This window comes from Chlorocebus sabaeus, chromosome 1 (assembly GCF_047675955.1).
Source record: "Chlorocebus sabaeus isolate Y175 chromosome 1, mChlSab1.0.hap1, whole genome shotgun sequence".
NCBI lineage: Eukaryota > Metazoa > Chordata > Mammalia > Primates > Cercopithecidae > Chlorocebus > Chlorocebus sabaeus.
The window spans coordinates 55372154-55388996 of NC_132904.1; the positions used below are offsets into that span (position 1 = coordinate 55372154).

Sequence of the window (16843 nt, forward strand, 5' to 3'; positions counted from 1 at the left end):
AGACATTTCTCCAAAGAAGACATACACGACTAATAAATACATATAAAGATGCTTTGGCCAGGTGTGGTGGCTCACACCTGTAATCCCAGCACTTTGGGAGGCCGAGATGGGAGGATCACAAGGTCAGGAGTTTGAGACCAGCCTAACATGGAGAAACCCCGTCTCTACTAAAAATACAAAATTAGCCGGGCGTGTGGCACATGCCTGTAATCCCAGCTACTAGGGAGGCTGAGGCAGGAGAATCACTTGAACCTGGGAGGCGGAGGTTGCAGTGAGCCGAGATTGCGCCATTGCACTCCAGCCTGGGCAACAAGAGCGAAACTCCACCTCAAAAAAAAAAAGGTTTAAGAAGTACCTTAACTGTGACAGCACAATACGCAAGGCCTCTGGCTACCTCTCAGAACTCACCTTGTACAAATCTTCTACATGGACTTGATGCTCCTGTCATATGGAACCACTAAGTATCATGCTTTTTCATACCTTTGTGCCTTTCCCCATGACACTTCCCCTGCCAGGAATACCCTTCTCTCCTATGTGGTAAACTTCAGGATTGAGTCTGTATGCCGAATTTCCCCCAGAAAGCCTTCCCAAAATGCTTCTCCCATTCCTGCAGAAGTGACTGCCCCCCTCTCTGCTCCCACAGCATCTTGTCCATATAATGGGAGACACTGCAGCAACTGTATGTCTACTATCTCTTCCCAAGTAGCCTGCCCTTGGCAATGTCTTCTCTCTCTCTCTCTGTTTGATGGCTGGCAGGAGATACTCAATAACTGTTTGTTGGATAAATGAATGTATGAATGTTAAGGTGAAACTTTTTTAAGTTGCTTAATCTCCTTCCACCATGCCAAGTGATAGAAAGGAAGGAAGAGATTAGTTGGAAATGGTTTCTGGAAGAGGCAGGAGTTACACTGAGCCTTGAATGATAAAAGACCAAAAGATCAGAGATTGTTACCTGTGTGTATCCTCACGTGGTTTTTATAATTTGTTGCACTGGCAAATGCCCTCCCACATCCTGGCTCTGTGCAGTAATAAGGTCTTTCTCCTGTGTGTGTCCTAACATGCACTTTTCTGATATTTGATGTTGTAAAGGACCGACCGCAGCCTTCGAAGGGACACTTAAAGGGCCTTTCTCCTGCAAATATAAAGGGTAATACATTAAATGGTACAAAAATATATAGAAGATTGAAATGTCTTATCCTTCAATCCTGCCTAGGATCATGCTCAAGACTCTAGCTTTCTGGTGCTGAACTTCCCTTTCGGCATTTTTTTTTGGCGAGGGGTTGGGGAAACAGCATCTTCCACTCCAAACTTAAATTTACCTAAGAAACTGGGAATGGTATTCAAAACTAATGACTGATTACATAGCTCTCCAAGATGGAATCATCCAGGTAGGTAAAAAATGAGCTGAGAAAAGCAGAGAGAAAAACATAAGAAATATAAAAGTACAGTCAGGAACATGAATTAAATTAGAACAAACCCAGAATTTCCTAAAAGCTTGTATCCTATTTGATTTATTCTACAATATCTTGCAGGAAAAAAAATTTTGCTCTTTAAAAATATGGTGTTTTGACCAGCCTGGTCAACATGGTGAAACCCTGTCTCTACTAAAAATATAAAAAATTAGTTGGGCGTGGTGGTGGGTGCCTATAATCCCAGTTACTCGGGAGGCTGAGGCAGGAGAATTGCTTGAACTCAAGAGGCGGAGGTTGCAGTCAGCCAAGATAGTGCCATTGCACTCCAGCCTGGGTGACAGAGCAAGACTCTGTCTCGAGAGAAAAAAAACAAAAAGGTGTTTTAACTAATGTTCAACAAGATAATGCCTAATATTAACTGTGTCAGGAAATAGTAGGTATTCAATAAACACTTGTGTTAATGAACCAGAAAAAAAAAAAAAAGAAAAGAAAATCTAGCGCCTAGCACATATGTCAAAAACACCTGCTGGACATACTACTACTACTCTCATTATCTAAGTTTATAAAAAGTCTGGCCAGGCACAGTAGTGCATGCCTGCAATCCCAGCACTTTGAGAGGCTAAGGCAAGCTGATCACTTGAGCTCAGGAGTTCAAGACCAGCCTGAGCAACATGGCGAAACCCCATCTCTACAAAAAAAATACAAAAATTTAGCTGGGTGTGGTGGTGCACACTGGTAGTCCCAGCTACTCGGGAGGGTGAGACGGGGGATCACCTGAGCACGAGAAGTCAAGGCTGTAGTGAGCTGTGACTGTGCCACTGCACACCAGCCTAGGCACTGAAGTGAGACACTGTCTCAAAAAAAAAAAAAATCTGCTTTACCAATTATGTTTCTTTCCTTCATATTTGCTTTATACAATCTTGAAACACAAAAGGCCTTTAAACTGTCAAGCAAGAAGTAGCCTTTGCTTTTGATTCCCATGTACCCTTTTCTAGGATGAGCTCAAATTAGGCAAACAACTTCTGGGGAAGGGAAAAAAATATCTCTTTATGTAGACAGATACAGATATTTATCTATATATAGTAAGGATGTTAAATTTTTTTAACAGACGGAGTCTCACTGCGTTGCTCAGGCTGGAATGGAGTGGCTCTTCACAGACACGACGGTTGCACACTGCAGCCTCGAACTCCTACCCTCAAGCAATCCTCACACCTCAGCCTCCCAGGTAGCTGAGACCACAGGCACATGCCACCATGCCTGGCTAGTTTGTTGTTTTTCTTTTGGTCAAATGAAATTATGATTTCCCTATTGGTGCAAACCATTCCAAAAGATTTCTCCCCTTAAGTATGAAATCATTTTAAAAGGAGCAGGAATCTCTGATCCTATCTTTAGTAAGTTTTATTCACTATGTCGGCCTAAGGAAAACAAAGAGTTTATCTTAGGCAAGTCTTTTTCTCTTGGATCTAGATGACCTCTAAAGTATTCCCAGCTCTGACATGCTAATGATAGGGAATCAACTGTTCTAGAATAATTTTCACTGTATTACTACTCTGATTCTGTAACATCCTGCTTTGTTTTTGCACTGAAATCTTCTGTATTTGTTACAGAAGTCCTTATGCCCCTTACTCAATCCCACACTATACCAATGAAAACATCATGATTTTAAAGCTGTTATATGAATATGTGGTTTGACAAATGAATTCAATGAAATAAATCACAATTCTGACGTTTTTAAATCAATATTTATAGAACTAGATGATTGGTTTGATATAGCTTTTATATAACAAGTTGGTTTTATTTGCAAATTCAAGTAGAATTTATGGGAGCTTGGAAATACTCACCTCTGATACAATAAATAAAAAGTGCATGAATGAGATGGAAGCAGGGACCTACAGTTCTGTTCCTCAATGTTGTAAAGTAAAGCCAATTTGGGGTCACACTTGAGTTGCAGGTTAAACATTAATAGCTGCAAGAATCCTACATGGAAATTAGCTAAACTATTTCATATATTTCCACATATGGGGACACAGCTATCATACCATGTTTAAAACATCTATACTAAAATCCCAAACTAAATTATCTTAATGCTGTATTATTTAGTCAACAGCCTATAATAGCATCTCTTATCAATAGCTGCTGAACTTTTTTTACCTCCAATCCAAAGCAAATATTTACCTTATTAATACCAACTCCACAAGTAATCAAGTATAAGGAGGAGAGGAGATGGTTGGGGAGATAAGAATAAAGTACTATTTAGGAAAAGAAGATAAAATTTAAAGAGAAATGATCACAAAAAGTAATGAGTCTTTCTTTCTGTGGGGCTGTTGGGGTTCAGACACTTTCTTTAGCAGCTGCTTAATGCAGGAGAAACAACTGGGTGCCTTAGGTTCTGTCTCAGCTCGGCTGCTAATTAGATGTGTAATCCTAGGTAAATAAACTTGTTGCCCAGACAACTCCTAAAACCTGAGAGAGTTCATGGTCTAGGGACACTGTTAATCCTTTCTGGGACATAGACCCTTCTGAGAATCTAACAGAGTTATAGGACCTCATCCTGAAAAGCAGCAGACATGCACAAACAGCAAGTCATATGGAATTTCAGGGTTTTAGGAGAAGTCCTTGATACTGACTTCCTGAAACTCTTCCAGAGACTCCTTCCTCAAGTCCCCTCCCTGCAGATTAAGAAATCCTGGCCTAATATGACACTCTGTTTCCACTAGTACCTGTATGAGTTCTGATGTGTTTCTGTAGATCTCCTGAAGTTTTGAAAGATTTAGTACAATTATCTTCTGAACACCGATATGGCTTTTCTCCTGTATGAGTTCTGACGTGACTTTTTAATCCATAACCTTTAACAAAAAATTAAAAGAAATGTCATTACACAATATTCCTCTAAACGTGCACACTGAGATTAAGTCACTGAACAATAATATAGTCAATACCAAGTATAAAATATTAGGCAAATACACTAAATAACTATTTAAAATGTACAAAAGGGCCAGGCACGGTGGCTAACACCTGTACCCCCAGCACTTTAGGAGACCAAGGCGGGTGGATCACCTGAAGTCAGGAGTTCCAGCCCAGCCTGGCCAACATGGTGAAACTCCGTCTCTACTAAAAATACAAAAAATTATCCGGGTGTGCTGGTGCATGCCTGTAGTCCCGGCTACTTGGGAGGCTGAGATAGGAGAATCGCTTGAACCCAGGAGCGGAGGTTGCGGTGAGCCGAGATCACGCCACTGCACTCCAGCAACAGAGTGAGATTCCATCTCAAAAACAAACAAACAAAAAAATGTACAAAAGTATCACAGCTCAGGACTGCCATCCTAAAAATTCAATAGTTTCATTTCTGTCTAGAAAAGGCTGTGTGTTTCTTTTCTAAAGTGCTTCAGTTTTATCAGATGTTCTCATACTCCAAAAGCTCAAAGTGGAATCAAGACATGGAATGAAGAATGGAAGTCAGGAGGCCTGGTGCCAGTCCCGGCCCTGCTGGATGCAGAGGTCTCATCCCATTGCTAAGGCCTGTCCTGATGTTGGAGTCTATGGCAGCCTTTAAAGCTTGGCTTTTATTTTCCTGCTAAAATAAACAGAATGTGGAGGAGTGAAAAGTATCAAGCACAGCAGGCAGGCCGGGTGCAGTGGCTCACACCTGTAATCCCAACACTTTGGGAGGCCAAGACGGATGGAATACTTGAGACCAGGAGTTTGAGAGCAGCCTGGCCAACATAGTGAAACCCCATCTCTACTAAAAACACAAAACATTAGCCAGGCATGGTGTCGCGCGCCTGTAATCCCAGCTACTTGGGAGACTGAGGCACCAGAATTGCTTGAACCTGGGAGGCAGAGGTTGCAGTGAGCCAAGATCCTGCCACTGCACTCCAACCTGAGTGAGTGACAGAGTGAAACTGTGGGAAGGGAGAGAGGGAGGGAGGGAGGGAGGGAGGGAGGAAGGAAGGAAGGAAGGAAGGAAGGAAGGAAGGAAGGAAGGAAGGAAGGAAAGAAGAAAAAACACAGCAGGCAGAGACAGGTCAGTGAAGAAAAGAACAGAGAGGGGTCTAGAGCAAGCAGGACAAAAGGCAGTTATGAGAGAGACTGAAGAACTGATGATGTGCTTCTGCAGATTCAGACACAGCCAAGGGGTCAGTTCCTTCCACTAGCCTGTCTCTACTTGACCCCTAATTAGAACCAAGAAAAAAACAAAATTCATACTTTTACCTGTTGCAAATGCCTTCCCACAGCCTGCATGCTCACACTGATAAGGCCGATCTCCTGTGTGTGACCTCTCATGGACCTGTGATTAAAATGCAGGCATGATTCTATTTCCTTTACCTATTCCTCAGGAATATGGTTGCAACACAGACCTACTTTTTCCCACACTGCTAAATGATTTTGTTGTATGCTTTTTTTTCCTTATAAAAAAGATAACTTCACAAAAATGATAGCCCAATAGTTCTCAATATAGACCTAAATGTTAAATATTAAGAGGTACCTACTAATAATATTTTAAGTAGGGAACAGGAATGTTTGAGGCGTGAGCTTTCTCGAGTGGTCAAAGGTGTTTGCATGAAACATACACATGATGAGAAACTAGAAGCAGGGGGCTGGGAGAGGCTACCCAATGTAAGGTTAACAGTGTGGAGGCTGCTGCTAGTGGGGCCTGGATCTAAGGCAAGGATCCACCACTGCCCAGTGGTGTGGACATGGGCACTTGCCTTCTCTAAGCCTCAAAGGCCTCTCTGAAAAGTAGGGACACAATAGTATCTACCATAGAGGGATGCTGTGACAAATGAGTAACAATGACAATGGCTAACATTTACTGAACATTTACCACATCAGGCCACTCTTTTTAGTACTTTAAGTGTATGGTATTAATTTATTTAATTTTTACAACCACTCTGAGAGGGAGACAACTCTTAGGATCCAATTCTATAGATGAGGAAAATGAGGTACTAAGAGGTCAACTAACACGCTAAGGTTACTGATAAATAGTGAAGATGGGCCCTAGGGTCACTATTCCAGATATGCTAAGTGCACACTTCGTGACACACTGAAGTTCTTTAACAAATCTTAGCTATTATTGAGTCATGGTATATTCTGTTACGTATAGCAACAAGTGAAATAATAATACTTAGCCCAAATATTTATGTATTTATTATTATTTTTTTGAGATAGAGTTTCGCTTTTTGCTGCCCAGGATGGAGTGCAGTGGCGCAATCTTGGTTCACTGCAACCTCTGCCTCCCGGGTTCAAGCAATTCTCCTGTCTCAGCCTCCCGAGTAGCTGGGATTACAGGCGCCTGCCACCGCGCCCAGCTAATTTTGTATTTTTAGTAGAGACAGGGTTTCACCATGTGGCCAGGCTGGTCTCGAACTCCTGACCTCAGGTGATCCACCCACCTCGGCCTCCCAAAGTATTGGGATTACAGGCGTGAGCCACTGCACCCGGCCTTAGCCCAAATATTTAAAAAACAAATTAACACCAACTTTTGCTAGATTTCAGTGAATTAACAGAGATGTGTGACTACACACATATCTCTCATATAATTATATGGATTTCATACTTGACAACATATATTCAAATACATAGAGTACCTACCATGTGCCAGGTAGTATCCTGGACACCAGGAATACAGAGATGAAAAAAACACAGTCCAAGCCCTCAAAAAATTAACAGTCTCTAAAGTCTGCATAGGTTTTTACATGTCTGTGTATGAGTGTGACCAAGTCCCAGTATCTTGATAACTGGGACAAAACAGTGGCATCTGAATTACACAAAAATATGATCTTAGTATTTAATATCCTAGGTATTCTCATAACCAGATAGAACATTTCTTTTATATATACCTTGAGATGATGAGCTGTTGTATATAATTTTCCACATCCATCATATTCACATCGAAATGCCTTCTCTCCACTCTGCTGAGATTTAGCAGTTACTCTTGCAGCATGTCCTTGTAAAACAATCTAAATAAAACAAATAGTATCATTTAAATTACTTAAGCCAGGCACAGTGGCTCATGCCAGTAATCCTAGCACATGGGGAGGCAGCGGTAGGCGGATCATTTGAGCCCAGGAGTTCAAGACCAGCCTGGGCAACACGGCAAAACCCTGTCTCTATATAAAAAAAAATTTAAAAGTTATCCAGGTGTAGTGGTGCATCTGTGGTTTCCAGGTACTTGGGAAGCTGAGGTGGGAGGATCACCTGAGCCCAGGGAGGTCAAGGCTGCAGTGCGCTGTGATTGTACCATTGCACTCCAGCCTGGGTGACAGAGTGAGACCTGTCTCAATCAATCCATCAATAATACGGAAATAAAATAGATAAATTATGATTTTCAGAATAAAAAAGATAAAACTGTTACGTGGGTTTCCAATCTCAGGTCATCACTTTATTAGGATTCTCACCCTAAGTCAGTCACATTAATTCCATTGCATGGCTGAAGTCAGTGACTCTGAAAGTACAGCAGTCAAAAGGAGAGTCACAGAAATACAGAGCTGGAGCTCACAGATTATTCCCACTCTAGAAAATCAACCTAAGTAGCATCTTCATTGGATGCAGGTATTCCTTGATATACTCAAGTGATCCGTCCACCCGCTTTTTTTAGAACCTATGTCCTAAAAACAATGTCAGAAGTGTTTTCAATTTCAAAAGCAATGAGAAAGGGGGGAATTAGATCATCTGAGTCACCTATAGGAAACATTACAATCCATACAAAAAAATTACTACTCTGCACTTATATTCATTAGAAGATCATTTTTCTGGGATGTAATACCATAAAAATCCAAACACTGATTTTTAAAGGCTTTTTAAAATAGAAATTAAGGTATCATAAAAATTGAAGAATGACTTTCTACTCTGTGGGCCATGTGGTGATAGTGTTGCAACATCCTATCTCTGCAGACTGTCACACATGGCACATAATTCTGGGTAATGACCTACTACAATTACACACATCCCAGAAAGGTAAGGGGAGAGAAAGGAGGAGTTACAGAGGCTAGAATAACAGTGGGGGAATTGAGAAATACCCTGCATTAGGTGACAAGAATATAGAAAGACTTTGACTTTTCCTTGTAATATAAATCAACTAAATAACAAGCAGGAGAGATCTCAGTGTAATTGTTAAATTACAAGCCATTTATTTTGTCATCCCCATACTGTGGTATGTCTATTAAACGTTGCAGACCATAATTTTCTGAACGAAGGTAGATCTGTTGATAAAATATTTGTATAAAAGTATGCATAGGCCAGGTGCAGTGGCTCATGCCTGTAATCCCAACACTTTGTGAGGCCAAGGTGGGCGTGTCACAAGGTCAAGAGATCGAGACCATCCTGGCCAACATGGTGAAACCCCGTCTCTACTAAAAATACAAAAATTAGCTGGGCGTGGAGGTGCACAGGCCTATAGTCCAGGCTACTTGGGAGGCTGAGGCAGAAGAATCGCTTGAACCCAGGAGGCGGAGGTTGCAGAGAGCCGAGATCACGCCACTGCACTCCAGCCTGGAGACGGCGTGAGATTCCGTCTCAAAAAAAAAAAAAAAAGTATGCATAACTCCCAGTGGGCAAAAGGGAAATGTTCATTATAGACTGAAAAGTGCCTATACAAAGAATAATGTAATTCTACATCTTTTCTGTCTAGAAAATTCCATCTCCCTACTTCCATGAGGCCTGTTCTCATCATTCCAAACACAGATGATTCTTCACTTCCTCAGCAAACCTGTGATATTTAGCTTATATCACTGGTATGAAACTTGACTTTCACACTGTCTTGTTGTAAAGATATTTATATTTCCTTCTCTTCCCTATTAGTCTATCAGTTACTTGAAGTCAAGAACTGTGTCTTATATGCCTTCATAACTCACAGTGCTAGGTTCACCCTGAAAATGTCGTAAGATTTATAAAAGGATTCATACCACTAAAATATATGAACAGAATTACAATAAATTTTTCTTTTTAGGGGTATTTTTAAAGTTCTAAAATTAAGATTGTGGTAACTGTTCAATTTTTTGAATTTACTAAAAACCACTAAGCTGTATACTTTAAATGGGTAAATTTAAGTATGTAGGCTGTGCCAGGCACGGTGGCTCAGGCCTGTAATCTCAACACTTTGGGATGCCAAGGTGGGTGGATCACCTGAGGTCGAGTTCGAGACCAGTCTGACAAACACAGTGAAACCCTGTCTCTACTAAAAATACAAAATTAGGGCTGGGTGCAGTGGCTCACAACTGTAATCCCAGCACTCTGGGAGGCCAAGGTAAGCGAATTCACCTGAGGTTGGGAGTTCCAGACCAGCCTAGCCAACACAGTGAAACCCTGTCTCTACTAAAAATTACAAAAAACAGGCGGGCGTTGCGGCATGTGCTTATAATTCCAGCTACCAGGGAGACAGCGGCAGGAGACTCGCTTGAACCTGGGAGGCAGAAGATGCAGTGAGCCGAGATCAAGCCACTGCACTCCAGTCTGGGAAACGAGCAAGCCTCCGTTTCAAAAAAAAAAAAATTAGCTAGGTGTGGTGGCGAATGCCTGTAATCTCAGCCACTTGGAAGGCTGAGGCAGGAGAATCACTTGAACCCAGGAGGTAGAGGTTGCACTGAGCTAAGATCATGCTATTGCACTCCAGCCTGGGCAATAAGAGCAAAACTCCATCTCAAACAAAAATAAATAAATAAATAAATAAATAGTATGTAGGCTGGGCACAGTGGCTCAAGCCTATAATCCCAGCACTTTTGGAGGCCAAGAAAGGCAGATCATTTGAGATCAGGAGCTCGAGACTATCCTGGGCAAATGGTGAAACCCCATTTCTACAAAAAATGCAAAAACATCAGCTGTGCATGGTGGCACCTGCCTATAATTCCAGCTACTCAGGATTGAGGTGAGAGGATTGTTCAAGTCCAGGAGGTTAGGCTGCAGCAAGCTGTGTTTGTGCCACTGCATTCCATCCTGGGTGACAGAGTGAGACACCTGTCTTTCTTTTTTTTGAGACGGAGTCTTGCTCTGTCGCCCAGGCTGGAGTGTAGTGGCACAATCTCGGCTCACTGCAAGCTCCGCCTCCCGGGTTCATGTCATTCTCCTGCCTTAGCCTCCCAAGTAGCTGGGACTACAGGCGCCCGCCACCATGCCCAGATAATTTTTTTTGTATTTTTAGTAGAGACGGGGTTTCACCGTGTTAGCCAGGATGGTCTTGATCTCCTGACCTTGTGATCTGCCTGCCTTGGCCTCCCAAAGTGCTGGGATTACGGGTGTGAGCCACCATGCCCAGCTGACACCTGTCTTAATAAACAAAAAAGTAATACAGAAATAAAATAGATAAAATTACAGTGACAAAGCGAGACCCTGTCTCAAAAATTAAAAAAAAAAAAAGTATGTAAAATATATATTTTACTTGTTTTAAGAAATTGGAGTCTTGCTATGTTGTCCACACTAGACTCAAGTTCTTGGGTTCAAGGAATCCTCCTGTCTCAGCTTCCTGAATAGCTGGAACTACAGGCATGTAACACTGTGCCCAGCTAGTATGTGAAATATATCTTAATAAAACTATAAGAAATGGAAATCAAATATTATTAGAACAAAAAAGTTTCTTAGGCCAAATGCAGTGGTTCATGCCTATAATTCCAATACTTTAGGAGGCCAAGGTGGGAGGATCGTTTGAACCCAGGAGTTTGAGACCGGCATGGGAAACATGGGGGAACCCCCATCTCTGCAAAAGATAAAAAACTAGCTGGGTGTGGTGGTGTGTACCTGTGGTCCCAGCTACTTGGGAGGCTGAGGTGGGAGGATCACCTGAGCCTTGGGAGATCAAGGCTGCAGTAAGCTATGATCGCCCCACTGCACTCCAGCTTGGGTGTCAGAATGAGATCCTGTCTCAAAAAAATCAGTTTCTGTTTACTTCTCATGAAAACAGAAAAGCCTCTATGAACCCTTTAAAAATTAGCTATTATTTTAATAACTTCATTATAATTTTTTTCATGTATTGTAACAGCAACACATATACTCTGGAGGAATCTGGATACCATAGTGAAGAACAAAAAGTTCAACCAGGCACGGTAGCTCACATCTGTAATCCCAGCACTTTTGAGAGATTGAGGCAGGTGGATCACTTGAGCCCAGGAGTTGGAGACCAGTCTGGGCAACATGGCAAAACCCCATTTCTACAAAAAAATACAAAAATTAGCTGGGCATAGTGGTGTGTGCCTGTCATCCCAGCTACATGAGGGGCTGAGGCAGGAGGATTACTTGAACCCAGGAGGTTGAGGCTACAGTGAGCCAAGATTGTGCCACTGCCCTCTAGCCTGGGTAATAAATGAGACCCTGTCTCAAAAAAAAAAAAAAAAGAAAAAAGAAAAAAAAAAAAGCTCAAGCGTGTTATAATTCCACCATCCAGGGAAAACCATCGTCAACTTCTTGGTCTATTTCCATTCAGTATTTTTTATTTATTTATTTTAGAGATGGGGTCTCACTCTGTCACTCAGGCTAGAGTACAGTGGCACAATCACAGCTCACTGCACCCTCCAACTCCTGGGCTCAAGTGATCCTCTTGCCTAGCCTCCCATGTAGTTAGGACAACAGGTGTGTACCACCATGCTCAGTTTGTTTTCAAAAAAAAAAAAAAATTGTACAGATGGAGTCTTGTCATGTTGTCTAGGCTGGTCTTGAACTCCTGGCCTCAAGCAATCCTCCTGCCTCAGCCTCCCAAAATGTTTGGATTACAGATGTGGGCCACATGCCCAGCCCAGTGTTTTTTAAATACACATATAAGTGTAGAGCTTTATTTTAGTAGAATTGGCATCAGGCTTTATATGATTTGTAAAGGCAGATTTCAACTGACGAAAGACTCCAAATTAAGAGAAAAGGACTCTTCTTCCTGTTCTCTTCCCCTCCTCTCTAAGAGCACTATGAAATGAAAGTGCTTACCACCTTTCCACATCTGTCAAACTAAGCCCAGCTGCTCACACCTTCAGACTAGGTAGCAGCAGCAAATAATCCCTGAGAGACTCATATTTGAATCTTTTCTGTTCTTCTCTTGCTTCCTCCTAAGACAATTTATCAGGAGCTTCATTTCTGGTATGAAACATATACCAGGAATTTGGCATCTAATTTAGTTAAGCCAAGGAAACAATGTTGAATTCCTAACCAATGATGAGTATTGGAAATTTTTTCCAAAAATGTACTTGTTTTTGCTCCTATTCTTAATGTCTATAGTGGAGACTTTTTAAGAACTTACAGTAGTAAAATAAGGGTCAGAAAATTCAGTTTAGGGAGAACTACTGAGGTTTCTGAATGTGTGCCTTTGGGGTGGGGACATGGGTGATAACAGCAAGGTTTCGTATTTCTAAGCCAGCTGAAGTCACTAGCATTTGGCATGCTATGAGAATTATCAGTAAGGGCAGTGTCCAACAGAATTATTTCCACTACTATCTAATTACCCAAAACAGACCTCTCTTAAAGGCGTTCTCACAAAGTGCAGTAGGATGAATACCTGTACAAACACCCAACAAACAAAAGGAACCTCTGGAAAGAAAACTACAAAAATAGCAATGACCTACAGTATACAGTAGTTGGAAAAATAAAAGGCCAGGAAGACACAGTCAAAAAGTCATTCTGGCTTTTATCTCAATGCATAGAGTATTTGGGTGTGATAGGATTCCCTCTCTTTTTATTGGAAATGTTTCCTTGCAAAGCTCTTTATCTCCAATCTAGGCTAATATTTACCTTCTCAATTCTCAAATAAATTTTTTTTTCTATTTGGAACCTGCTTTGTATCTATACCTTATTCTATTTCCAATAAACTACCCTTTATACCTATCCCTCCATCACAACTCCCTACCACTTCCTATCACAACATTGTAAAATAATAAATGTTTAATAAATGATTGGCTAAATACCTACTTCTTAAAATGATAAATAAAATACTGTTCCTGCCTTTGTAGGGCTCTCAGTCTAGCTAGTAAAACTGTGCTATTAATGAAGGATTATAACAGAACATAATAATTGCTATCACAGGAGTCTATGAAAAGATCTAAAAGGGCAAAATGCAAAAGTAGGGAGATGTAGGTTAGGGCAAGCTGTCTAGGGGTGAAATTTGAAGGCTGAAGAAGACGACTGGGGAGTGCTGTCCAGGCAGAAGGAACAGTATGATCAAAGGTTTACAGTGTATCTAGAAGAAGTGGAAACAACATGAGAGTATTATGCTTACATAATAGAATGAGTTTCATGAAAATGAAAGTTTAGGACCAAGTTTGTGAAAAGCAATAGATGCTACCCCGAACAGTAAGCCTAGACAATGAAAGCCAAAGGAAGGTGTTAAAAATTTTTAAGTAAGGGACAAGCCAAGATCAGCTCTGTGTTTTAATTAATTAATTAATTATTATTATTATTATTATTTTTGAGACAGGGTCTCGTTCTGTTGCCCACACTGGAGTGCAGTGGTGCAATCTCAGGTCACTGCAACCTCCGCCTCACAGGTTGAAGCAATTCTTGTGTCTCAGCCTCCTGAACAGCTGGGACTACAGGGGAGCGCCACCATGCCTGGCTATCTACATTTTAGAAAGAGAACTACAGTAATGGCGGGGAACAGATTGAAAAGACAAATAAGGTAGGGAAACCAAAAGAAGTTTGTATAATCATAAATATGCAGGAAAGAAGTGATAAAAACAAACCTAGGATAATGACTGTGGAATAGAAAGCAATAGCTGATTCTACAGATGTTTTAGGGGCAAAAATGGACAGAATCCATAACTCAAAAGCTCAATTAAAAGACCAAAACTATAATAGGTACTTCAGGGTTATGTAGCATGAGATATGTGCAGTCTCTGTCAAAGAAACAGCAATCTGATATATCATCATAAGGGAAAACTCTCAAGGGCAATTTTGAAGCTAACACCAATGAAATATTAATCAGCTTCCAAGAACCATGTACAGAAAATGACTTAACTGGTATTTAATGTATGTTCTGAGAATTAAGACATAACCTTAGCTCTGCCATAAATTCATCATGTAACATTGTGCAAGATACATAGGGCGTATCTGCCTGTCTATAAAGAACATATTGTGGCCAGGTGCGGTGGCTCAAGCCTGTAATCCCAGCACTTTGGGAGGCCAAGGCAGGCAGATCACCTGAGGTCAGGAGTTTGAGACCAGCCTGGCCAACATGGTGAAATCCCATCTCTACTAAAAATACAAAAATTAGCCGGGCGTGGTGGCGGGCACCTGTAATCCCAGCTACTCGGGAGGCTAAGGCAGGAGAATTGCTTGAACCTGGGAGTCGGAGGTTGCAGTGAGCCAAGATTGCGCCATTGCACTCCAGCCTGGGTGACAAGAGTGAAACTCCATCTCAAAAAAAAAAAAAAAAAAAAAAAACCCCGAGTGCAGTGGCTCACACCTGTAATCCCAGAACTTTGGGAGGCTGAGGCAGGCGGATCACGAGACCATCCTGGCTAACACAGTGAAACCCTGTCTCTATTAAAAATACAAAAAATTAGCCAGGCGCGGAGGCGGGCGCCTGTAGTCCCAGCTACTCGGGAGGCTGAGGCAGGAGAATTGCTTGAACCCAGGAGGCAAAGGCTGCAGTGAGCCGAGATTGTGCAACTGTACTCCAGCCTGGGTGACAGATGAGACTGTCTCAAAAAAAAAAAAAAAAAAAAAAAACACATACATTGTTCTAAGTCAGTAATGTTTTTTCTTTTTTGAAAGAGTCAAACACCTTTGGCAGATAAAATCTTACACAGCATTCTACTGTGTAAAACAGACAAAGGAACTGGAGCTGCTGGCCTTGGCAGATGAGGGTAGATCAGAGATCTGCGAGTCCCTGACAGGACTACTGAAACCTCAAAAAACAGGGCTTGAAAAGCCCATACTAGACAGATAACCTAAGTCCTTTTAGGCTTAAACAATCTAGGAGGTGCTAGTTATACCACTATATTCTAAAGAAGTGCAAATTCCAGAGGTAGATACATGACTGGAGCTAAGATTTAATTCCAAAGTGACCTCAATAATAAAGAGGCTAACTGGCATTTACTGAGCAGTTGCATTTATGTTATGCACTGCGGTGGCTGCTTTACACATACTGTCTAACTGGCCCCCCCTGGCTACCCAATGAATTCAATATTATCTATGATTTACAAATAGAAAAAATGAGACTCAGAGGGGTTAAGTAATGTAACTTGCCCATGGCCAAAATCTAGGAAGTGAGATCTGAAGGAGTTTGGCTCTAGAGCTCAAGCTATCAATCTACCAGGTTTCAGGATGCTGTAGTCTAGTGGCACCTAACTAGCAGAGCTTCTGTAATTATAGAGTGAGAGACTCAGTAGGGCTGAGGATAAATATTGCATTATATTGTCTGGTTTAGTACTTATAATCCCATTTACTGTAATGGCCTAATGCACATGGGAGATATAACTTACAATCTGGTGTTTGTTAACTTGTATGATGTAAATAATCTATATTCTTGGGGGAGGATAAAATAAAAACAACTTGAATTTTAAAAAACGTGTTCTCCTTGAAGAAAGGAAACAATCCTAGAAGTGTGGCACCAGAGGAACTTCTAAGGAACCATGAGATACATCAGCACTGCCAGGAAGATTAAAAAACAAAAACAAGGCGGGGCACGGTGGCTCCTGCCTATAATCCTTGGGAGGCCGAGCCAGGTGGATCACGTGAGGGTAGGAGTTCAGACTAGCCTGGCCAACATGGCAAAACCTTGTTTCTACTAAAAATACAAAAATTAGCTGGGCATGGTGGTGTGAGCCTGTAATTCCTGCTACTTGGGAAGCTCAGGCATGAGAATCACTTGAACCCAGGAGGCAGAGGTTGCAGTGAGCCGAGATTGTGCCACTCTACTCCAGCCTGGGTGATAGAGCGAGACTCTTCTCATAAAAAAAAAAAAAAAAAAAAAAGGAAAGAGAGAGAAAACAAAAACAAAGTCGATTTCTAACAATAATTATTATCAGGCAGTAAATCTCTCACTTTTTATTTTTTACTAATCTATACTATTTGGATTTTCTAAACATAAACATGATTACTTTTATCTTTAAAAATATGTAAAATAGATATGTGTAGAGTAAGATTATGGGTCATTTTGGGTTTTCTTCTTTGTACTTTCTCTGAATTTAAAAAAAACTAAAAAATCTTTGGCCAGGTGCGGTGGCTCATGCCCGTAATCCTAGTGCTTTGGGAGGCTGAGGTGGGCAGATCACTGGAGGTCAGGAGTTCAACCAGGAGGCAGAGGCTACAGTGAGCCGAGATCAGGCCGTTGCACTCCAGCCTGGGCAACAGAGTGAGATTCCAGCTCAAAAAAAAAAAAACAAAAAAAAACTTGCCCCTAAGACAGTCATGGATCTAATTAATAGCTTTCTTTTAGAGGTGGAAAGATAGAGACTTAGAAAAGCAGGGTTTAGGCTGGGCATGGTGACTCATGCCTGTAATCCCAACACTTTGGGAGGCAG

At 41.4% G+C, this 16843-nt stretch overlaps 1 protein-coding gene across 4 annotated transcripts in view; it reads right to left on the reverse strand.

Moving 5' to 3' along the window:
- Positions 1-16843, reverse strand: part of ZNF143 (zinc finger protein 143) — a 63147-nt gene that overhangs the window by 22916 nt on the left and 23388 nt on the right. For all 4 annotated transcript variants that reach the window (XM_037999726.2, XM_037999725.2, XM_037999728.2 and 1 more), the window contains exons 8-11: positions 7253-7372; positions 5625-5700; positions 4133-4258; positions 953-1132 (exon numbers count right to left, since the gene is read on the reverse strand). In XM_037999726.2, coding sequence (XP_037855654.1) covers positions 953-1132; positions 4133-4258; positions 5625-5700; positions 7253-7372 — 502 coding nt within the window. The remainder of the gene's footprint in view (positions 1-952; positions 1133-4132; positions 4259-5624; positions 5701-7252; positions 7373-16843) is intronic.